Below are 24482 nucleotides of genomic sequence, written 5' to 3'. Positions count from 1 at the left end.
ATCGCAAACCGGTGATTCGCACAGGGTTTGGATTTCAATCAGAGTTAAGGAGCGTCAGGGGGGATCATTTCTGATTCCACGAGAACCAGGATCCCACATGGACACACACTGACTCCTCCAATGTCTCATCAATAATGCAGACTGACCGGGGTACAAACACTATTCAATGGGGGGAAAAAGATATCCAATACAGGTGATGTAACTGATGCTTTGCACACAAGTGATGATCTCACTAACTATCATGATGACAACCATTCAATGATAGATTGATACTTGTCTCACTGAGGTTATTGGGGAATGATCACAAACAAATCATAGGGTTCTAAATGGATTCTAGTGTGCTTGCTTCATTCACAACTACTACTGCAGTAGAAACTACTACTACTTCTACTATGAGAAAAATACTTTGAGACAGCTGAAGCAAGCACACACATTTTCTACAGGAACGGTATCTTTTCTATGTAGTTAATCATGAGATCTTCCACCCACCTCTCTTTCCTTCAGTCACATACAGTATGTACTGTGTCACAGTTTCAAGCAGAACTTCTTTGACAATGAAATGGGGGGGACAGTATGGCCAAACTAGGGTTTGGAGCGTAAACTACCACATAGCAGAGAAATGTTTATTACTCTAACGCAGAACAAGACCTTTTTCTCTTTTCTTTGTTTAAATGAATCAAACGTTTACTCATTCCCTGTGTGGGCATGCGAGAGACGCTGAGAGGCTGCAGTTAGAGTGTGTGTCACATTGAGTTATGGGAAGCTCAGCTGGAGCAGCAATAATGTTTACACAGGCGTTCTCCAGGACGCCAATGGAGATTTAGGACCTGCAGGGTACTAGGCCTTCTACTATCTGCTATCATAGTCCAGGCCTGACAAGGTCAGCCATGAGTGTGGGTGAGTGAAACATGATGGATTGGACACCTAGGCTTTGAAGAGCTGTGCTAGGACCAGCTGGCTGTGCCCAAGCCTCTGCACTTACCCAACTTATAACAGAACCCAGACCTGTTCTCACAGAAATTGTCGATATGTTTGTTTACATCTGATCAGGGTTCAAAAGTGACATTTTTTCGATTGATGCGCTCTTTAAAAATGGCAAGTCTCCATTGTACTGTAAATGGAATGCATTAAGATAAGGTGGGACACTTATCTTCTTTCCCGAAGTGTATTGTCCAAGTGGTGGTGGAGGTCACGTCTGCATCCAACCACAGCATTATCTCCCACATATCTAACTGAACCACATCCAGTCCTTCTTTTCCCCATACCCTTCTTTCTCACACACCCTTCTAGAGTATATCACTCTATTCTTAAGTATCAAAACTCAACCAGTCTTCTTTTCTGTATCCAAACCCCCTAACCTCACCAAATAGGAATTATTCCATCACAATCGCTCTTCCCAAAACAATATCTTATTAAACTACATTTATTTATTTATTTCTCTCTCTTTCTTCCTCTCCCCTTCTCTTTTTCCACTTCTCTCTCTCGCGCTCTCTCTGGCTGCCTCTGCCCCCCCTTCTCCCCCTCTCTCTTGGTATCTCTCTCTCCCTCTTCCTCCGTTTTTCTCTCAGCTCCCAGTGCTAAACCTTAGCCTTTCTCTCTCATTTCCCACAGCTAGCTCAACACACAAGAATCTATTCCAGGAAGTGTCAGCTCTCATTCTGCCAGTGGGCTTTATTATAGGACTCAGCAGTATGGGGCCGAGGCCAGCACTCGTTTGCCCAGAGAGAGAAGGAGAGAGAGACAAAGTGGGAGAGGGGTAACATTTTCCATTTCCCCTTCCCATCAGCCCCTCTGAAGGCATCATACACCACCAGCTTAAGTTAAGCCCTCCATTCAGCACTGTACTTGTGACCTGGTTGAGTTCAGAAGAACACTGGCATTGATTAACTAGAAGTTGCTGGGTTAATAAAATGTTTCTGGGATAAATCAAATGTAAAACATTAATCCTGTGCTGTGATAAAGCTTTTTTAATGAATATGCAAACTATACATTTTTTAGCATAGGATTCCAAAAGTGTATACTTACAGAATACGGAAAATATTGATTTACATCCCGGGCCCTGGGTCTAAGCATGCAGTATAAGCTTTGGGGATGTTATATACTTGATGTAGCATAAAATGGCAGGTGAAAGGAAGGGAGTGGGACATAGTGTCCTCCTGGTCTAATAAACTGTTTTCTGGGCTGTGACTTACTTCAATGACGCATCACTATTTATTTGGTCCCTTGCTGTTTCCATTGGAAAGCCCTATGTGTGATTGAGTGTTGTGTGTGAGGATCAGGTTTTGAGTAATGGTCATATGTCATTTCCTGCAGTGTGTGTGCGTGTGTGTGTGTGTGTGTGTGTGTGTGTGTGTGTGTGTGTGTGTGTGTGTGTGTGTGTGTGTGTGTGTGTGTGTGTGTGTGTGTGTGTGTGTGTGTGTGTGTGTGTGTGTGTGTGTGTGTGTGTGTGTGTGTGTGTGTGTGTGTGTGTGTGTGTGTGTGTGTGTGTGTGCGCGCGTGTGTGTGTGTGTGTGTGTTGATGTAACGCACCACTGGAGCAGTCGTCGCCACGCCAGCCTCCCTCACACTGGCAGCGGTCTGGAGCAACACATCTCCCATGGACACACTCCTTAGTACAGCGGGCTAGTGATGAAAAGCACACACAAACACACTCTTAAGTAGACTAGAAGGTTGGTGGAGAGTGAGTATAAAGAACAGTATAAAGAAATATAGATTATGTAAGCCATGCATGTCAACTCTGCAGAATGTAACCAACTCAGCAACCAAGCACAAAACTGGATGAATTCTAGAAATCGATGGCAAAATATGTAGAAATGTAATTAATTGAAATGCTACTGATGAAACCAAGTGAATCTTCTAAGTTTGTTTTGATATGCTAAGAAAGAAAAGCCATGGCGTTAAACTTACGGACACATTTGTCTCTGCTCTCGTAGTAGCCAGGGCAACACTGGTACCTCCGGCGGTAGTCCATCTTCACTGCCTGTCTGTATGCTGTCTTATAGGTGATCCTGGCCAACACAAAGTCAAATAGAGAATACTTCCCGTTACCCTCTGACCTCATGGACACAACCAGGAAGTAAACATGAAGTGAGTTGGCAGACCGTGTTACCTGTGACGGGTGCATCTGTAGGAGGTGCGTGGCTCAGAGCAAGGTTCCTCTGTCACCTGGTCATAAGGGTGGGCGTACGACTCCTTCACTGAGGTTGTGAAGCTGCATGAAAGGACAAAATGTACTCAGACATAATAATATATTGACAGAACGGACCCATCATGGTCTGGAGTTGAGACAACCTGAAGTTCATATTTTGTGCTACATATTCAATGATAAGTGCAACAATGAACAACAAGTTAGCTACAATGAAACCTGCTGCTACTTCTATTTCTTTCTCACACACTAAACAGTGTAAACAAAAAATGTGATCCCTTCTATTCTGGTACAATGAAATGAGATGAGCTACTCTGACTTACCTCTCCCATAGGCTACACACGTTGGGGTCCCTGGGGTTCAGAGACCAGGACAGGCCAATCAGAACGCTCAGAACCAGCAGGACGGTACAGGTCTGCAGTGACTGCATGGTCCTGAGGAGAGAAAGGGAGGAAATGGGTTATGGAGGATATTTATAATGCCTATCTATGGGGGCAATAGCAGTGATAACAGGCTACAGATGGAAAGCATGAGGACCAACGTTTGAGGAAAGAGTTAGTTATTAAGGTTCAGGTTATTAGCAGGAAAGGGGATAATCAAATACCTATATTTTTTATTTTCTCATTTAACAGCAAATCAAATCATACTGGCTTTGATAAACTGATACTTGTCCGTTTTTTGTTTTGGCAATGCTTTTAGCCCGCCATCTGAATGACAAAGATATCAAACACTTCACAATGTAAAGAATATGAACATTTATCTGAAACCTTCCCGTAGTTTCACTCCAAGGGGAATCTAATGATATTTTCAGCACCTATAAAGCATGGTAACTATTACCCCTTGTAAAAGAGTTCATTAAACACTAAGCAGAGGTAAAGCAGCGGGCCAGCATTGAACCGTTTACCCAAACCCTCCCCGTCGTGCTCCCTACTCTCCCCATATGGCAACTTAGAACAGGGAATCTGAGCAGCGGTGTAGAGTACTTAAGTAAAAATACTTTAAGGTACAACTTAAGTCATTTTTTCAGGTATCTGTACTACACTATTTATATTTTTGACAACTTTTACTTTTACTTCACTACGTTCCTAAAGACAATTCTGTATTTTTTACTCCATACATTTTCCCTGACACCCAAAAGTACTTACATTTTGAATGCTTAGAAGGACAGGAAAATTGTCAAATTCACACACTAATCAAGATCCCTGGTCATCCCTACTGCCTCTGATCTGGCGGACTCAGTAAACACAAATGCTTAGTTTGTAAATGATGTCTGAGTGTTGGATTGTGCACCTGGCTATACGTAAAAATGAAATAAAAAACATTGTGCCGTCTGGTTGGCTTAATATAAAGAATTTGAAATGATAGTATATTTAAGCAATTACATTTACTTTCGATACTTAAGCATATTTAAAACCAAATACATTTAGACTTTTACTCAAGTAGTATTTACCTGGGTGACTTTCACTTTTTCTAGAGACATTTTCTGTGAAGGAATCTTTACTTTTACTCAAGTATGACAATTTGATACTTTTTCCACCACTGAATCTGTGAGAGAGTGAGAAAGAGCAAGTGAGCGAGCGAGCGAGACAGAAATGGATTGGGGGGAGGAATGCCATCCTAGCTATTATCAATCAGAGCTGGAGAGAAGACTACACACTCTTCTGCCATGTCCCCTTCCACACTCACACCATCTGGATCCAATCACAACGCAGACCCAGGGGAACGCCTAGTGATGGGGACCGGAGAAGGCTCTCAGGGAGCGGTAGGGAGGCCGGCACAGAGAAAGTGGTCTTTTTCCCCAAAAACTCCCATGGACATTTTGGGAAGTTCAGGAACACTATAGCATGGGTCGACTGAAGGGCCAGTCCCCTCATCTTGGGAAAGGGACGGTCTTTGGAGGATGGACTCATGTTGACATAAAATTGGTCAAGGCTTTTTATTCCCTCTGACAGAGTTAGTGTACTATAGCTTCTCATGTCACCAACGAGCATGAAATAAAGAGCTTGGGGTATTCAACTACTTCTATGATTATTCCAAAGGAGATATTTAGTATTTTTGTTCAGTCAAGCAAAGAGAGGAATAACAAGCCACTTAAATACGTCTAGGTCTAGCCCTTCACAAGGTCTCTTTCTCCCCCCACAATGTAAGGGTGTGGTTCTTCAACAATACCATGCTAGGATCCCTTTTAGGGGCTTCAGCCCAAGCATTTTCCTAATCAGAGTAACAAACAAACAGCCACACCACAGCAGTCACACGAAACCTACAGCTGTAGATATGAGTTGATTTGGCACAATTCTCCCTGTAACATAAATCATGTTCATTCACTGATCTGCTGCTTTTGATATATCACCCCTCACAACCCCCCTGTCCTCTGTGTCAGGAGATAATACACATTCTGGCACACACTCTAACGCCTTAAAAAGCTGCACCACAAAAACAGAATTTTATAAGAACAGGCATATGGTTTTTATTAAGAGGAGCAATCGACTTTAGCAGCCACTTCATTGGACTGGAGTAAATATTTTTCATTACCTTTTTTCTTTTTAATTGAGCTTCATTAGACAAAGTATTGAAACCGCATGGGAATGCTTAAGAGCTGAGAAAGAGAGTGTAGGTTTAATGAGTGCAGACGTGAAGAGAGACAGCTCTGACTGAAAGGAAAGTCAGCGCAGTTCACATTACATGTTTGGGTTACCTTTAAATCGAACGGTAGGTCGGTAAACATAACTGCTAAGTAGGTAGCAGACCCCTGCTCAGAGAGGTAAAATGGTTCAGGTCCTCCCCCCCAAAAGTAGTCTTTTATTTGCAACTCCACCCATACATGTGGGTTGATTATTGATTCCTGCCCAAGCCTTTGCTGCTGAGAGTACACTTATAAAATTCAACTTACAGTTCATTAGCTTTATCCTCATCATCTTTTTTCCATCATCTTTTATAAAAATAAAGATTCTTCTTCTGTGTTGCTTCATGTAATCAACGTAAGATAAAAACATACACAGATGGCAAAATATATTTATTATTATTATTTATTATGTTACAAGTGCAGATGGGCACCAGATTTGGCTCTACATATCTATTAGGTCCGGGGTGTAATCTGGACCAGAGGTACATCTCTATGTACCTTGAATGGTACAGAGGTGGTTCTGGACCTCTAATGCAGCAGCCTGCACTCGAAAGGCTTTTGGGTTAGATTCAATGAGCAAAGCAGACCATCTCAATTGGACTTTCATGTGGCCCAATAAAAAAAAGAGGCTAGGAATACACAGTACAACGCACACACACACACACACACACACACACACACACACACACACACACACACACACACACACACACACTTTCTAATACTTTCATCGACAGCTCATTTGTTTTTCATGTTCTTAAAACGTTCCATGCACAAAATGAGTCCCATACATTGAAACGAGTACAGAGAGACTATTTATAGTATCTGAGTGTATTCGCAAATTCATTGGACTCGTCTTGGCTCACAATGTCAAGCGCCACAGAACTAAACAAGTGGCCCACGCGTGTGCAGATCGTACCAACTGGAGAATGTCCTAATGTTTAAAAGGGCCCCACAATGCTCTTTCCAGAACTGCACAGGGACTTCAATGAAAACAAGGCCCAAATGAAAACAGATGTACTCGTGTCACATTAATCTTGCAAAACCGAGACACTCTTATGCATGTTATTACCATTAAATTTCAGTCATGAGTCTTGCAAAATCCTCAGAAATGAGACTAAGGAAAAAATATTGGATTTGGTTTCACACATATTGCGTTCACAGTTTTCATTTAATGACAGCTCAGGAGGCTACTCACACATATTTACTGAAACTCTTTTATTATTATTGTTATTATTTAATCTTTACCATCCTTTGAACCATGAAATATGCATGCAACAGTGATTAATTCACATTTACTGAGCATCCTAAAGCTTCTTGTCTTCCAAGACAGTCCAGTCCTGAGTGGGGTGGGTTCTTAATGGTCGCTATTGGATAACAAGCTCCTTAAATAAGAGTAGAGAGTTTAAAAAAAATGTATTTTATATAATTTATTTTATTTTATTTTTTATTTATTGAATATTCGAAACATACAATATACTTGCAGTGAAGCCGCTCAACAACTACATCATACCAGTCATCCAACAGATTCCCATTCAAAGCGACACACAGAAGCATCCAGGGTCAATGCCCTGCTCAAGGGCACGTTGACCGATCTACCACCAGGCCAAAAAAGTGAACCCGAACCCTTCAAGATCCCCCCCCAGTTCCCTAATAGTTGTCCCTCAACCATTTGAGATCCCTCCCACAGTCCCCCCAGTAAGAAAAATAAAAAATACAATTAATTCCATTCCCCACCCCCAAGAACCCCCCAATGCACCAACAACCAAGAGAATGAACTAAAGAGAAAAAAGGAAAAGACAGAAGAAAACAGCAAACAACAATGCAAAAAAAATATAAACCCAATTTAAAACAAAGAACATCAAGGACAACTAAAATCATAACAGCAATGCCAACTGTATATGTTTGTGTGCATCTCTGGCACTATTACATGTATGTGTGTGTGTTCTTGTATGTGCTTATTTGAATGAGAGTGTGTGTATATGCATGTGTACAAACACCTGCATGGCATCAGCCTCAGGCAAACCGGCATTAGTTGTAAAAACACTGCCACTTAGTGTCATTCAAATGTACTTTAGAGTAGAGAGTTGTTTTTATACTGTCAGTATATGGTGAAATTCTAGACACTGCACATGGCACTGTTTAAAATGTTGCTTGGCTTTTTCCCTCCCCTCTACTCCTTTCTCTCTTTGGGGTTGAAATGTTAATTGAGGTAGAAAATATTAGTCACTCTTTGGAACAGAGCGTCGCAAAGGAAAATAAAATTGAGAGAAAAACATTGGCTGTGGATTGGTGACAGGTCAAGTGGGAAAGAGAAAATAGAAAATGAGAAGAGAGAGAGAGAGCGAGAGAGAGAGAGAGCGAGAGAGAGAGAGAGAGAAAAAAGAGAGAAAAAAGAGAAAAGAGAAAAGAGAGAGGGAGGAAAGGAGGGAGGAGAGAGGGATGCCAAGAACAACTCGATTTTCATATAGAGGGGTGCAATATCTAAGCCAGACTAAGAAACTAAGCTACACAATATGAAGTCTCAAGTTCACAGTAATTCCTCAAAGTTACTCCTGGGAATCTCCTGGCATTGTAAAATGCTATAATAGTGTTACATGATCAATAATATGAATGCCATTTCTAAATGTCCAAATGTTCCAAATTATTGAAGCCAAGGAGAGAAAATTACACAGGAAAACAGTTTATTCACTTCAGTATTGCATTCGCCACGTCTGCACTGCGCAAAAACGATGGACTAAGCGTCAACACTTTGTCATGAGGTTGATATCCATTCAACAGCCAACTCCTATATATGATTCTATGATACTTCTAAGGTAACAACAACCAATCAAAGGTCAATGTCACCAGCTGCACTGTTTTCATGATAGATGACATTCAGAAGCTGAACATTATACATTATAGTTGGACATTATAGTTGAACATTAAAAAAGCTTGAGCTAAATCATATATGATTTTCAATGCATATCACTTAGGTAACATAACAACCAAACCGTGTCAACATGATATAATTGGCTGAACGCTTCTGAATGTCAATTCCCCTGATTAGTGGTATCAAGAGCCTTTTTAGGAAAAATATAACCATTTCAAGCTTTAGACTTTGTGTCATCAATTTACATTTGAACTGTAAGAATAACAAATACATAAAAGTGCTCTCAAGCTGACAGGCATTGCCAGTAGGAGTGATTAAGATGGAGAGCTTGATGTGTCACTCTAACCACAGCCTATAGTCCCGACTCTGCAGCATTAGCCCCCAGCCCCCCTCCCCCCTATACCCTCCAATAAAACACAGTTACTGCAAACTAGATATATCATCCCATAATCCTTTTGGATTTCTTCATGACGCGCATGAGAGATTCGGCTGCTTCGACCACAGCTAGGCTGGCACACACTCCCTAGTCGCTGTAATGCCACATGTTAGGTGGATGGGTGTGGGGGCAAAGGGAGTAGGCACCATCAACAACCCTTTGGGAGAATGAGGACTTGATGGAACAACTACACACCACCCCACACCCAATCTTTCAAATTCATACTTTCTGAAACATTAACGTTTTTTTGCAAATCAGAAATATATATGGTGAGTAACTGTTGATTTGGTCAATTTCTCGCATTTATCCATTACATATTTTATTGTTTCTTGAACATGACACATTTTGGGGGTATTCACAGTGAGGCTTTGTACATTAAGGGTGGTACCGGACCACAAGTCTCATCCCCCACACACTGGAACATTCTGAGTGGAAAGTCTTGTCTTGGCAGCTCATATGCTGTTGATGGTTGTCGTAGGATTTGCGTGACAAAGGGATGATACGTAGGGAAAGAGGAGGGGTTCGTCTTTTGGGAAGTTACTTCTCGGAAGGCTGTATTTTGCTGAGTGAGTTTGGAGCTGCAGAGTGTGCTGTCTTCTGTAGGATTTATGTGAATTAACTATGAGTTCTTGAACTTTGACCTTTGACCTGAGAAAAAAAAAGACACTTTTAACTTTTGGGTGTCTGCTTCTTTTGTCTTCCTTTTACAGAATTGTTATTGTATCTCAGCAGATCTGTTTGATGCTTTCGTTTTGCTGAATGTTCTGGAAAAAGCACAGACGTAAACATTTTGGATGCGATTCAACACAACACAGTCTCTCCAATACAGTGACATATGCTTAATGGTGGCTAGTCTATGCTAGGGTTTGAGTCATAGAACATCTCTCTAGTTCTACGTTAAATCAGGGTAGTTGCTATTGAAAAACAAGTAAAATGGTCCCTATGTCAACTGTATGTCATCCCTATGTCTAATTCCCTCAATCATAGAGTATTGTGGGAACCTCTTGAGTGAAGTATTCTAGATGATGTGTATCGTCCTCGGCTGATCTTCTCATGACACTGCCAGACATAACACTGAGCTTTTACACAACAAGGCCGAGAGGTCAGAAGTCTTTGAAATCTTTAGTGGACCATCAGAAAACAAAAACAACCCCAGCTAAACACTGTGATGACCAATGATGAACAACTGACAAAAGCATTCGCGTCTAAGTCAGGGATGGGCAACTAGTGGCCCGTTTATGTAGACCCACGGAGCAACCTAAAAAAAACAAATAATGTATATTTTAAACTCAGTCGGGGTCTCAGCTTACTGTTGAGAGTGAGAATAGTGGAATACACAAGGTGCAATTTCGAAATTTGGTCGTGCATCAGCTGTTTTTCTCTTGTTATGTCAGTCACTGACAGTCACTCATTTAGCCCATGTCATCCCCAAAAAATTTGATTGGTAAATTAGTCTAGCCAGTTATCTAAACCAGTAGTAACCATGGTCTAATTACAGACCCGGGGGGGGAGGGGGCATTGATTTTATTAGTCACTCTCACTCTGATATCATATTAAAAACTGCAAACATTTCTCTCCATCCTACGGCTAAAAATGTCACTTAGGGCCCCAATAAAATGTCACTTAGGGCCGCAAAAAGGCTAGGACTGGCTCTGACTGCATGTGTGAGTATGGATGTGGGTACGCAGACCCGCGAGCCACTGCGGCCCCTCATGATGAGTTCAGATGGTGGCCCCCAGCCCCATCACAGTTGCCCATCCCTGGTTTAAGTTTATCAACTGGCCACTAGTTCAACTTTTATGGCAAAAGATAAAAGACCAAAAATAATTTATTGAACTTGACCTGTTCTTAACTTTTGATATATCACTTTTGGGGGTCTGTTTCTTTAAAAATGTTATTGAACCTCAGGAAATCTGTTTGATTCGGTCAACATTTTGGATATGATTCAACACAACCCTTCTCAGCAACAGCCTCTTCAATACAGTAACATTCTGTATACTTAATGATGTCTGCCAATCTATGCTACGGTTTGAGTCATAAAACACTTCTCTAACGCTTTGTTAAATCAGAGTAGTTGCTATGGAAAAATAAAACAGAACCTACGTCTGTATGTCAACTCTATTGCCTCACACTTCTCTTCTTCTGCCTCACATACAGGGCCGGACTACCGCATTTGGGGCCCTGGGCCACCGACCTCCAGGGGAAATAAGCCATGGTGCAGAGAGAAAAATGTGCGATTCTACAAATTCTGTCATAAGGCTGAGAGAACATTTTGCAGCTTTAAAGCTAATTTCCAGCAATTCTACACATTTTGCTATCATATGCTATCTAGGGGAAAGGAGGGACACGCACCATATTATTGGACCTGTTACCGAACGGGCATGCAGGGCACACATATTGCTAACATATGCTATCTGGGGGCACCCCGACCTCCAGGGGGATGCAACCCCCCCCCCCCCCCCCCCCCCCCAAAGAAAAAGGTTGGGGGTTTGGGCCCCCAAATACCAGATGATTGGGTCAGGAGGTCTACGTGATGGCCACACCTTTTCCTCTACTCCTAGAGAGCAGCTTAGCAGTCTGATAAACCAGAGTTGGCGTGTATGTGTTAGACTCTATCCCTGTAATGTTGGTCATATGGTTCTGGTGTAGAAAGCTTATGTCATAGGCACTGTCGATAGGGCGACACTGAACAGACTGAAATAGATAACAGAGGGAGAGTTGATAAGGGTACCATGGCAATGATGTTGTTTTGGGCCTTATGAGAACATCAACATGAGCTCTACACATGGCCAAACAGTCAGCCATGGAATATGTGACTTATGGTGTTGTTAAGCTAATACTTGAAGCTAGTTCATGCATGATCATTCAGACCTAATATATCCAAATTAAATCAAATCAAACTTTATTTGTCACATGCGCCGAATACAACAAGTGTAGACCTTACAGTGAAATGCTTACTTACAAGCCCTTAACCAACAGCGCAGTTCAAGAAGAGTTAAGAAAATATTTACCAAATAAACTAAAGTAAAAAATAAAAAATAATACAAAGTAACACAATAAAATAACAATAACGAGGCTATATACAGGGGGTACCGGTGCCGAGTCAGAGTGTGTGGGAGTACAGGTTAATTGAGGTAATTTGTACATGTACAGTAGGTAGGGGTGAAGTGACTATGCATAGATAATAAACAGTGAGTAGCAGCAGTGTACAAAACAAATAGATGCGCTAGACTTGGCGCTCCGGTACCGCTTGCCATGCGGTAGCAGAGAAAACAGTCTATGACTTGGGTGACTGGAGTCTTTGACAATTTTATGGGCTTTCCTCTGACACCGCCTATTATATAGGTCCTGGATGGCAGGAAGCTTGGCCCCAGTGATGTACTGGGGCGTACGCACCACCCTGTCAGGAAGTTCAGGATCCAGTTGCAGAGGGAGGTGTTTAGTACCAGGGTCCTTAGCTTAGTGATGAGGTTTGAGGGCACTATTTTGTTGAACGCTGAGCTGTAGTCAATGAACAGCATTCTCACATAGGTGTTCCTTTTGTCCAGGTGGGAAAGGGCAGTGTGGCGTGAGATTGAGATTGCGTCATCTGTGGATCTGTTTGGGTGGTATGCGAATTGGAGTGGGTCTAGGGTATCTGGGAGGATGCTGTTGATGTGAGCCATGACCAGCCTTTCAAAGCACCTCATGGTTACCGACGTGAGTGCTACGGGGCGCTAATCATTTAGGCAGGTTACCTTCGCTTCCTTGGGCACAGGGACTTTGGCGCTCTGCTTGAAACATGTAGGTATTACAGACTTGGTCAGGGAGAGGTTGAAAATGTCAGTGAAGACACTTGCCAGTTGGTCCGCGCATGCTTTGAGTACACGTCCTGGTAATCCATCTCGCCCCACGGCTTTGTGAATGTTGACCTGCTTAAAGGTCTTGCTCACATTGGCTACCGAGAGTGTTATCACACAGAACAGCTGGTGCTCTCATGCATGCTTCAGTGTTGCTTGCCTCGAAGCGAGCATAAAAGGCATTTAGCTCGTCTGGTAGGCTCGTATCACTGGGCAGCTCACGTCTGGGATTCCCTTTGTAGTCCGTAGTAGTTTTCAAGCCCTGCCACATCTGACGAGCGTCAGAGCCGGTGTAGTAGGATTCAATCTTAATCCTGTATTGACTTTGCTTGTTTGATGGTTCGTCTGAGGGCATAGCGGGATTTCTTAAAAGCGGCTGGATTAGTGTCCTGCTCCTTGAAAGTGGCAGCTCTAGCCTATAGCTCAATGCAGATGTTGCCTGTAATCCATGGCTTCTAGTTGGGATATGTACGTACGTTCACTGTGGGGACGACGTCCTCGATGCACTTTTTGATGAAGCCGATGACTGAGGTGGTATACTCCTCAATGCCATTGGATGTGCTATTCATATTCCAGTCTGTGCTAGAAAAACAGTCCTGTAGCGTAGCATCTGCGTTATCTGACCACTTCCGTATTGACCGAGTCACTGGTACTTCCTGCTTAAGTTTTTGCTTGTAAGTAGGAATCAGGAGGATAGAATTACGGTCAGATTTGCCAAATGAGAGAGCTTCGTATTCATCTCTGTGTGTGGAGTAAAGGTGGTCTAGAGTTTTTATTCCTCTGGTTGCACAAAATTTTGTAAAACTGTTTTAAGTTAGCCTGCATTAAATTCCCGGCCACTAGGAGCGCCGCTTCTGGATGAGCGTTTTCTTGTTCGCTTATGGCCTTATAGAGTTGGTTGAGTGCGGTCTTAGTGCCAGCATCGGTCTGTGGTGGTAAATAGATGGCTACGAATAATATAGATGAGAACTCTCTTGGTAGATAGTATGGTCTACAGCTTATCATAAGGTACTCAGGCGAGCAATACCTGGAGACTTCTTTAATATTAGACATCGCGCACCAGCTGTTATTGACAAAAAGACACACACCCCCACTCCTCGTCTTACCAGACGTAGCTTCTTCTCTGTTCTGCCGGTGCATGGAAAATCCTGCCAGCTCTATATTATCCGTGACGTCGTTCAGCTACGACTCTGTGAAACATAAGATATTACCGTTTTTAATGTCGTTGGTAGGATAATCGTAATCATAGGTCATCAATTTTATTTTCCAATGATTGCATGTTAGCAAGTAGAACGGATGGCAGTGGGAGTTTACTCGCTCGCCTACGGATTCTCCGAAGGCAGCCCAGCCTGCGCCCTCTTTTCCTCCGTCTTTTCTTCACGCAAATGACGGGGATTTGGGCCTGTTCCTCCTGGGGAAGCAGTATATCCTTCTCATCGGACTCATTAAAGGAAAAAGCTTCTTCCAGTTTGTGGTGAGTAATCTCTGTTCTGATGTCCATGTAAAACGTCAGCCATCCTCTTCGGCGTCATCTTATAGATAAGGTTGTTATCAATGCCTGGCCAATTGAAACGTGTTGTACTGACACTCTGGGAACATATTCTCTCGTTGTGTTGGGCGTTTGGCCAAGTTGAGGCCTCTCTCTCCAAGTTGAGTCCATCCCTGCGGCATTGCTCCACAGTGAGGGCTTGTGTGTTCTCGTCTGCAACCAGCTAGCCACACAGTGTAAACTACCTCTATGGCCGGCACACTCCAGACCATAACCACAGGCAGAGTGACTGTGGTTTCGTCGGTCAGAGAAAGTGTAGGGGTCCTCACAAACACAAACACTCCAGAGTACTCTAGCCAGAATAAAAACACATGCATATGTACATGTTCAGTACACCCCAAAACACTCACCTCAGATTAAAAAGCACTGTTCAGGGTATTAATAGTATTTTATATGCAAGCTTAACTATATGAAATGGTGGAAAACCTAAAATGGAGGCCCTGGCTGAGGTTTTGGAGGGACATAACCATACAGAGCAGTAATTATACGCGCCATAATGCACTGGGGATAATAATGTGTGCAGAGACACTTGGGCTTCTTGTAAAAAAGAAAGCCTTTCCACAAACCATAAGCAGAAAACACAGGCTTGAAGAACACGGTAGAAAGACCACACCGTTGGCATTATCGTGAGACCATCGCTTAGAAGGCTGCAGTAACAGTTCAGGATTCTGAACATGTAATTACCATAGAATCAAGTGATATTATTTTAGAGACCATATGTAATTACCATAGAATCAAGTGGTATTATTCTAGAGACCACATGCGTGTAGATGAGGTGTCATTGTTTCTCAGCTTTCATAGTGGATGAACCTCCATGCTGGAGACAAGCTGTTTAGTATAGTTTAGTTGGTATAAAAGAACAATTCACTAATGGTACAACCCCATTCATAACCGAATCCTCAGCTGTAGATTAATATTTACCATAATTATCCTCAATAAATACTGTAACATCCTGACATACAGGTCTTGAATTACGAAACAATAAATTACTACATAATTTGAGATTTTCACAATTACACAATTTGTGTTATGACTTCTAGACATCCTGATAATCATGACCAGTGAAACATTCACAGGAATGTTGATTTTTCTGGTGTTGCAGCATGAATCATAGCTTGCTTGTTCAGAACTACCCCTTCCTTTGCTCTTCCTGCCATACCCCGTAGTAAAATCCGCTCTGCTACTACAATATGGTGGTGACATTACAACAGGAAGTTCCCTAAAGTCTGAAGGTCTCTGTGAGTCACCCTGTGGTGCCCTGGACCCCACAATCCTATTGTTATACTACCCCTTGAATCACTTCACACATGATGCCATGATCATGATGCTCATCCAAGTCATTGGATGAAAGTTAGAAAAAGGCCTTGGCGCCTGACAGTGAAAAAGGCCTTGGCGCCTGACAGTGAAAAAGGCCTTGGCGCCTGACAGTGAAAAAGGCCTTGGCGCCTGACAGTGAAAAAGACCTTGGCGCCTGACAGTGAAGAGATATGAGTCTGTAAGGTGTGTACGAGAAAAAGGGGCTATAAAGTCAGATATCAGTCATACCTCTACACATCACCCTCCTCATGATGTCGGACTACACATGCACTACCGTTCAAAAGTTTGGGTTCACTTAGAAATGTCCTTGTTTTTGAAAGAAAAGCACATTTTCTGTCCATTAAAATAACATAAAATTGAGTGTAGACATTGTTCATGTTGTAAATGACTATTGTAGCTGGAAACAGCAGATTTTTTATGGAATATCTACATAGGCAAACAGAGGCCCCTTATCAGCAACCATCACTCCTGTGTCCCAATGGCACGTTATGTTAGGTAATCCAAGTTTGTCATTTTAAAAGGCTAATTGATCATTAGAAAACCCTTTTGCAGTTATGTTAGCACAGCTGAAAACTGTTGTGCTGATTAAAGAAGCAATAAAGGTACCCGCAAAACACCAGTCTCAACGTCAACAGTGAAGAGGCGACTCCGGGGTGCTGGCCTTATAGGCAGTGTTCCTCTGTCCAGTGTCTGTGTTCTTTTGCCCATCTTAATCTTTTCTTTTTATTGGCCAGTCTGCGATATGGCTTTTTCTTTGCAACTCTGACTAGAAGGCCAGCATCCCGGAGTTGCCTCTTCACTGTTGACATTGAGACTGGTGTTTTGCGGGTACTATTTAATGAAGCTGCCAGTTGAGGACTTGTGAGAGGTCTGTTTCTCAAACTAGACACTCTAATGTACTTGTCCTCTTGCTCAGTTGTGCATCGGGGCCTCCCCCTCCTCTTTCTATTCTGGTTAGAGCCAGTTTGCGCTGTTCTGTGAAGGGAGTAGTACACAGCGCTGTACGAGATCTTCAGTTTCTTGTCAATTTCTCGCATGGAATAGCCTTCATTTCTCAGAACAAGAATAGACTGATGAGTTTCAGAAGAAAGTGCTTTGTTTCTGACCATTTTGAGCCTGTAATCGAACCCACAAATGCTGATGCTCCACATACTCAACTACTCTAAAGGTCAGTTATATTTATGCTAACATAATTGAAAAAGGGTTTTCAAATTGTCACGTGTGCTCCCCCTCCGGCCTCTAGGTCACCAGGCTGCTCATTATGGCGCACCTCTGTCACAATCGTTACACGCACCTGCGCGTCATCACTCACCTGGACTCACTTCCTTGATTACCTGCCCTATATATGTCACTCCCTTTGGTTCCTTCCCCAGGTGTCATTGTTTCTGTTTCTTGTCTGTGCGTTGTTCGTGTTTCTTGTTTTGTATTATGTTTAATTTATTTAGTAAAACACTTACTCCCTGAACTTGCTTCCCAACTCTCAGCGCACATCGTTACACTAATGATCAATTAGCCTTTTAAAATGATAAACTTGGATTAGCTAACACAACGTGCCATTGGAACACAGGAGTGATGGTTGCTGATAATGGGCCTCTGAACACCTACGTAGATATTCCATAAAAAATCTGCTGTTTCCAGCTACAATAGTCATTTACAACATGAACAATGTCTACACTGTATTTCTGATCAATTTGATGTTATTTTAATGGACAAAAAATTGCTTTTCTTTCAAAACCAAGGACATTTCTAAGTGACCCCAAACTTTTGAACGGTAGTGTATAAATGTATGTAATTCCATAAACAAAAGTGGACTTCATCATAAAGAATGCGTATGGTACTTTATAAACACAAGTGATTGTTGTATACACAAGGCCGGACGTCAAGCATAGACAAAGAACAGCTTAAAATACTTACAAAAACACACTGGATGGACAGCCAGTGACAACCCACCGCCAATTTGAGCTTGACACTGCAGATTGCAGTCTTTCATTATTATTCGAAAATATCCTCTACCACTCTGATGTGTCCCACATCATATCTATTTTTCTAACATTTACACGACACCGTCAATCTAGTTTCCTCAATCATTATTTGATTCTCCATGCTCTTTTTCTTCATGACTCTTCAACTCTACTTCTGTCTTGCTTTGGGACCAGAGTATTGTGGGAACCTCTTGAGTGAAGTATTCTAGATGATGTGTATCGTCCTCGGCTGATCTTCTCATGACACTGCCAGACATAACACTCAGCTATTCATCCATGTTTGTTTTCTTCTGGGTTCTTCCAACATACACAACAAGGCCAAGAGGTCACAAGCCTTTGAAATCTTAAGTGGATCATCAGAAAACAAAAACCACCCGACAAAAGCACTTGTGTCGAAGTTCATCAACTGGCCACTAATTCAACCTTTATGTCAAAAGATAAGACAAAAAGAGAGTAATAATGTTATCTTGACCTGCTTCTATGGTCCTCAAATGATGCTTGGTTTTTCTATAGGCACATCAGTTTTGTTACGAAATCAACCCTCCTCCTTATGATCACCCAAGTCTAGAAAAGTCATGCCTGTTTTATGACCACACCATAGTCTGAAACTGTGCACATCTGGATTTACTACACTGGCAGTGGCCAATTCAAAAACACTCTCTGCATCTCCTACTTCCTCAATTTTGCGGTCTGTCAAGCAATACCCAATTAATCATTGGCCGTAGAGCAGCACTGGTACAGTATTCCAATAATGTTGTATTCTGTATTATCTCACTAAGGGAAACAGCCAAGCAGAATGTACTCTAACAAAAGGAAATGCTGAACTGATGTGGACAGCAAAAATTGCCTGGTCATCAAAAACCCTTCCATCAAACATCCACATAAACACAGATGTGCACACACAGAGACCAACAGTGGCTTCATGGAGGGCCTCACATGCCCTCCCCCACAGCAAGTGTGTGCACGCACACTTTCGATCTCTAGCCACTATCCCCTTTCCCTTGGTTGAATCCCATGCAGATTTCATACTACTAGTCCCAGATCTTAGCTGCAGTCCCCTCTCCAGTGGCAGGGTGTGGTAGCAACCCCCCTCTGCCTTGGCTAACACTAAAGGAGACGGGACCATGGTCTCAATAGGACACACAGCGGCCCTGATAGGTACATTAACACAGATTTGGATATTACAGTATACCTTAGTTTAAGTATTTCTACGATACAGGCATGGTAATTCCTAATATATAGGTTTCCGTGCAATGCAGATCTTTAGAAAAACTAAAGACATCCCAAGGAATAAACAAAGATTTTCCACATTTAGTGTCACATACACTGATCCTTCAGAATCACATGGTTGAATATCTGATTCAGTGTCCTCTTCAATAACACCACACATTTCATGCCATTGGCATTAGCTTTAAAGGCCTAATGAAGCCGTTTTATATCCATATTAAATAATTTCTTGGTAATAGATTTCCATTCAAATGGGCAAAAATTGCATTTAAGCAAAAAACTATCTCTCAAGCAAAACATTTGCTAGGACTGTCTGGGAATGCTCTGAGTGGCAAGGGAAAAACTGAAAACTAGCTGTTATTGGCAGAGAGGTTTGGAACGCTCTTTGTTATTCGTCTATTAACCAATTTACCCCATGTCGCCATGGAAAGCCGAAACTCCCTCCCATGCAAACCTGCTAATTAGAAGGTCCTGTGTATATTGTATTTTCAACCAGCAACTATCAGGAAATAACACTGCTCACATTTGTTCATACTTTTACAGTGTTAGTTTCATCAGCTCTTGTACAATACGATACAAAACAGAAGTTTGACTGCACTGGGCCTTCACATTTTTTTTACTTCACAGTTCCATGAAACTGAGAGCAATTTATGATAACAGACTATGACCACGCAGCATCTGCTTTCGATTAAGACAACACTTCTAATGTAACTGGCTGGCAAGTTTATTTGCAGTTAGTGAGATAGGCACGAGCTGGAACCCATTTGGGTAGCTGTTGGTATATCTTTTCTCTGTTGTTGTAGTTCATCTTCTTTAAATTTACAGGATGAGTTCTGGGCATCATTTCCTGTTTGGGGAGTAATAATGGTGTCCCATCTGGGCATTTATTTACCTCATGTACCCCCTAAATGTAAAAAGCCTGCAGGGTATGTGGTTAGGTCATTATGCACAATGCATGAAGAGACATAGACCTAAACACGTGCAGGCAGATGTGCATCTACAGACTCGTCCCTCTGTCTGCATTATGGCTGAATGACTGCACATCAGAAAGGTACTGTGACATGCTAGCAAAAATAACTCAATGGGACAGTAACCAGGGGAAGAACTAAGAGTGGGATGCATATCATAAGGTACTTGTCTCTTTCTTTCTCTATCTCTACTACCTCTGTTTTTCCAGGAAGTTCAGTCTGGGCCAGTAAATTCCTCTCATTTAAACCCAATAGATTTACTGGCCTGCCTCTGGCCTTCGGTGCGCTGCCTTTGGAGGGCGAAGGAGGAAATCTGCTTCTTATTAATGTGATCCTTTTATCGCAGCTTTTTCTTCACAGAACCAAAATATCTCCCTCCTTCTGAGCTTTTGGGAGTTAAAGACCAAACTCATTTTTTTATTTTGTCACTTTAGAACTTGAGCCACGTGTGCTACCCTGAAGGTGACCCCTTAGAAATGTTCCTATCCTTTGTCTTTGCGACTATGCTTTTCACAGCGGTGGTGCTGTATCCTATTTTGAGACCTATAGGTGGCAGCGTTACTTTTTTCACTTCGGCTCCAAAACATAAAAGCGATAAATTCAGCAAAGAGTAAGAGGAAAATACAGCCGTGTGGTCATTATGCATGCAAAATGTAATCATATGGTAAAACAAGTGTTTTGTGTCACACCTGCAGGACTGCTCGACAGAACAGGAAGGCAGGGGGGAACCTGGAGACAAGGGCCAGATGCACACCACCGCCACCACACAGGACGTCCTGGGCAAATAACGCGGGGGGCAGGCGAGGAAGGAGAGAGGCCAGGAGCATCCCTTCCTCTTTGGGTATGATCTTCGCCAATCAAGGAAACGGCAAACAAATGTAACACTTTATTTTTCTGTGTGCAAAGTGGGAACTAATCAGTAGAGATCTGAACTTATGTAAAAAAATAAGTTGAAGTGGAAATGCGGCATGCTCTAATGGTAGCCTAACAACTAATAACTATAAATGGCTATAGCTGTGAGTAGGTACCAAGTAATTTCCTTGTAGTTAACACACTGTAAAAGTGTTACTGCTTCTTCCTTTCCTTCAGCACTACTTCAAAAGCATCCTTTAAATGGGGTCATCTTGATCATATAGGTCATTCGACCATTTAAAAAAAAGATGGCTCAATATTGACTCTACTAACTCATGTGCTCGCTCACCTCTTATAAAACACAGGGGCCAAGCTGCCTCTTGACACAAATAGTTTGTTTGTTCTGCTCTGTTTATCTGCCATGGTGAAAAAAGAAAACTAAGTTAAAACATCCCAGTCTCCCGAATCCCCACAAGTCTACATTCTCCTAGCTCTTCCCCTCGCTCATCGCTGTGGAGCGCAGGCAGACAGAACTAGGACAAACAATAGGAAGCGGATAGGAAACATCTTGCCTGTAAATCCAGGTCTGCATCCCAACCTTCCCTTCCTCTGACAAGTAAACACAGCTGAGGAGGGATTTTGGCAGGTAAAAGAAAAACTATCCTCTACCAACACCATCATACCAATACTGGCATTGCTGTACCCAGAGTTTCCAAGAGCAAATCCATTGGGATGCTAACATAGACTGTTGTTTTGAATAATGGTGATGTTGACGAGGGATACTCTCTCATTCTGCATTTCTCTGTGACTAACTCTCCCTTTTATTACCTGACCTGAATAATGGAAATGTTTGTGAGGGGAGGGGATCTCATAAAATGCATGATGGAGAGCCATGGAGTCACTGCTCCACACAGCTGGTGGACGACTGGGTTGGCTGTAGGTCGGGAACTGGGAAAAACATCAAGTGGCGCTCTACCAATACATGTCAATGGGGTGCCAAGCATGACATAACAGTTATTTATTTTAGCATTCAGAATTCACATTATATTATAAATCTGACATCTTATCCAACAGTTGAGAAAATAAATGGCTCTTGCTTCATTTACATAAATGACCTCACACCAGCTGCTGAAAGAAACGAAGAGTGGAAAAAGCACAACCATTTTCTCAAGACGGCCTGAGAAAGCAATGAGACGTTAAAGGGAATACATTTCCTCCCTCTACAGCTCAGGTTTCTGTTTGTTACAGCCTTCCTCTATAGACACCGCATGAAACGAGAGGCACCAGAACAGGCCCCCAAATCTTAATTACACATGTCTCCACCACCCCTCCACAATACCACCCTCCCTACCCAACATCACCCACTCAACCAACCAACAACACAAGCAGCTCCAAAGACACTCACCACAGTACAAGTACTCTGTGGTCACTCCATTAGCCCTTTCCAGTCCCCTCCCCCTCGATCCTCTATCCAAACCAACTGTTCTTTATGAAAGTTTATTTGAGCCAGAGCCTATAGTAACTGTCCATGTTCCACAGCAAAACCGGTCCAAAACCACGTCTTGCATGGCTGCAGTCGTATCTGCTCCAAATTATCTGCACGGCTGCAGAGCATATGGGCTTGAGAGACTTATACAAGCATGTGGTAGGAATATTACATCTCTGTCACCTTCTTTTGAACGTGCCATTGCTTTATGCTGTTTTCCATTACGATGAGTTATCTGCACAAAAGACTGAAAAGACAAGATTGATCAATCATCAAATCAAGTCAAGTATTCATTTTAATATTGACAATCACAAGAAATCCTTGGGAGGTTTATTAATCAACTGGGAGTTTTCTGTATAGATTTGACAACACTAAATCTGCCAGACTACGATGTCAAAAAAACTCGTAAGAACCTCCCAGGCCCTCTGTACAGTACAACCATTAATCCACCTTCTATATAAACAATGTTTTGAGTCCATAAAGTGACATGTTTGGATAAAAAACAAGCAAGGATCCACTACAACTACAATCTCAACTCAATAACAACACACAAATGGTGTGTGGCCTGGTATAAACCTTTCATGAAAAGCCATAGCTTTCAAAAGAAAACACATAGAGACCCAGTGTACTATGTGGCATTACAATAAACCTTTATAAACAGAGGGTTTCTGCCATTTGGAAGATCAAATTAACGTGAAGTAAATATACTGTAACTACATTTACCTCATCTCTACTCGTTCTATTTCTACCTCGGCTCTGGTGTGTCTGGCCAGTGTCATCCCAAATCAAAACATGTCCGATGGCTCACCAGACCTCCATACTTCACCTCTTGGATGGAGAAACAGATGGTCATAGAAGGCCAGTCAGAGGAGAGCAATGGATAAACTCCAGCTGTTTGATTGAAGAGAGGAATCTGTAGTTAGACCACAGACAGAAAAGAGATCACCAAATCTTCATACAGTACTCACTGATGGCAGTAACAGTCTGTAGACAAACAGACACGTATCCAGGAGGTGTACTCTAGATATGCAGAGCAGTATGTATGGACATCAGACAGAAGAATCCACACTGAATCTCGATTTATCCACTGGGCACACGCAGGTTGAATTAATGATGTTTCCACGTCATTTCAATGAAATGACATTGAACCAACGTGGAATAGATGTTGAATTGACGTCTGTGCCCAGTGGGTATCTACTTTTGTAAAGAGGTCAGCATACTACAGACGAATATCAATGTGTTTTCCTGAGGATTTTGGTGAGCTGTCTTGAAGAGCATAGTAGATGGGAGTTTAGGTGCTGTCAGGTCCAGGTGGCAGCGGCTTACTGTGTAAATCACATATCCTATCTTTCCATTCCAGGTGTTGAGTGTTAAAGTGTTTCTATGTGCAACAGCGCCAGGTTCTCCCAAGAGCCTCCATTCACAAGATCTCTTTGGGTACTACACTGGAGGATTTTAGGCCAGTTCGCAGTCCTAAGGTAAAGCTGGGTGAAAAACAAAGACATATAGCTTACCTTTATAGCAATAAGAAATAGCCATACGAAGAGTACAGTTGATGTCGGAAGTTTACATACACCTTAGCCAAATACATTTAAACACAGTTTTTCACAATTCCTGACATTTAATCCAAGTAACAATTCCCTGTCTTAGGTCAGTTAGGATCACCACTTATTTTAAGAATGTGAAATGTCTGAATAATAGTAGAGAGAATGATTTATTTCAGCTTTTATTTCCTTCATCACATTCCCAGTTGGTCAGAAATGTACATACACTCAATTAGTATTTGGTAGCATTGCCTTTAAATTGTTTAACTTGGGTCAAATGTTTCGGGTAGCCTTCCTGTCATGTTTTGTCATTGATTATCATGTCTTGTCCCTGTGCTTCCCTTCTATTCGTTTCCCTCTGCTGGTCTTATTAGGTTTTTTCCCTCTTTCTATCCCTCTCTCTCCCCCTCCCTCTCTCCCTCTCTCGCTCTCTCTCTCTATCGTTCCGTTCCTGCTCCCAGCTGTTCCTCATTCTCCTAACTACCTCATTTACTCTTTCACACCTGTCCCCTATTTTGCCCTCTGATTAGAGTCCCTATTTCTCCCTCTGTTTTCCGCTTCTGTCCTTGTCGGATCCTTGTTTGATGTTTGCTGTTCTGTGTCCTTGTTCCGCCCTGTCGTGTTTTTGCCTTCTTCAGATGC

General features: G+C 42.2%; 1 protein-coding gene across 4 annotated transcripts in view; it reads right to left on the bottom strand.

Moving 5' to 3' along the window:
* The window catches only part of LOC139573717 (platelet endothelial aggregation receptor 1-like), a 41470-nt gene that overhangs the window by 9060 nt on the left and 7928 nt on the right, over positions 1-24482 (bottom strand). The window contains exons 2-6 of one of the 4 annotated variants that reach the window (XM_071397496.1): positions 23020-23209; positions 3469-3579; positions 3110-3211; positions 2908-3008; positions 2530-2622 (exon numbers count right to left, since the gene is read on the bottom strand). In XM_071397496.1, the coding sequence (XP_071253597.1) occupies positions 2530-2622; positions 2908-3008; positions 3110-3211; positions 3469-3579; positions 23020-23075 (463 nt within the window). In that variant the 5' untranslated portion in view covers positions 23076-23209. Of the gene's footprint in view, positions 1-2529; positions 2623-2907; positions 3009-3109; positions 3212-3468; positions 3580-14021; positions 14106-23019; positions 23210-24482 lie in introns of all 4 variants that reach the window. The other 3 variants (XM_071397498.1, XM_071397500.1, XM_071397499.1) reach the window with 3 other exon arrangements.

This window comes from Salvelinus alpinus, chromosome 4, assembly GCF_045679555.1.
Source record: "Salvelinus alpinus chromosome 4, SLU_Salpinus.1, whole genome shotgun sequence".
In the NCBI taxonomy this organism is placed as follows: domain Eukaryota; kingdom Metazoa; phylum Chordata; class Actinopteri; order Salmoniformes; family Salmonidae; genus Salvelinus; species Salvelinus alpinus.
The sequence above is the reverse complement of the archived record's forward strand: the minus strand, read 5'-3'. Positions and strand labels throughout refer to the sequence as shown.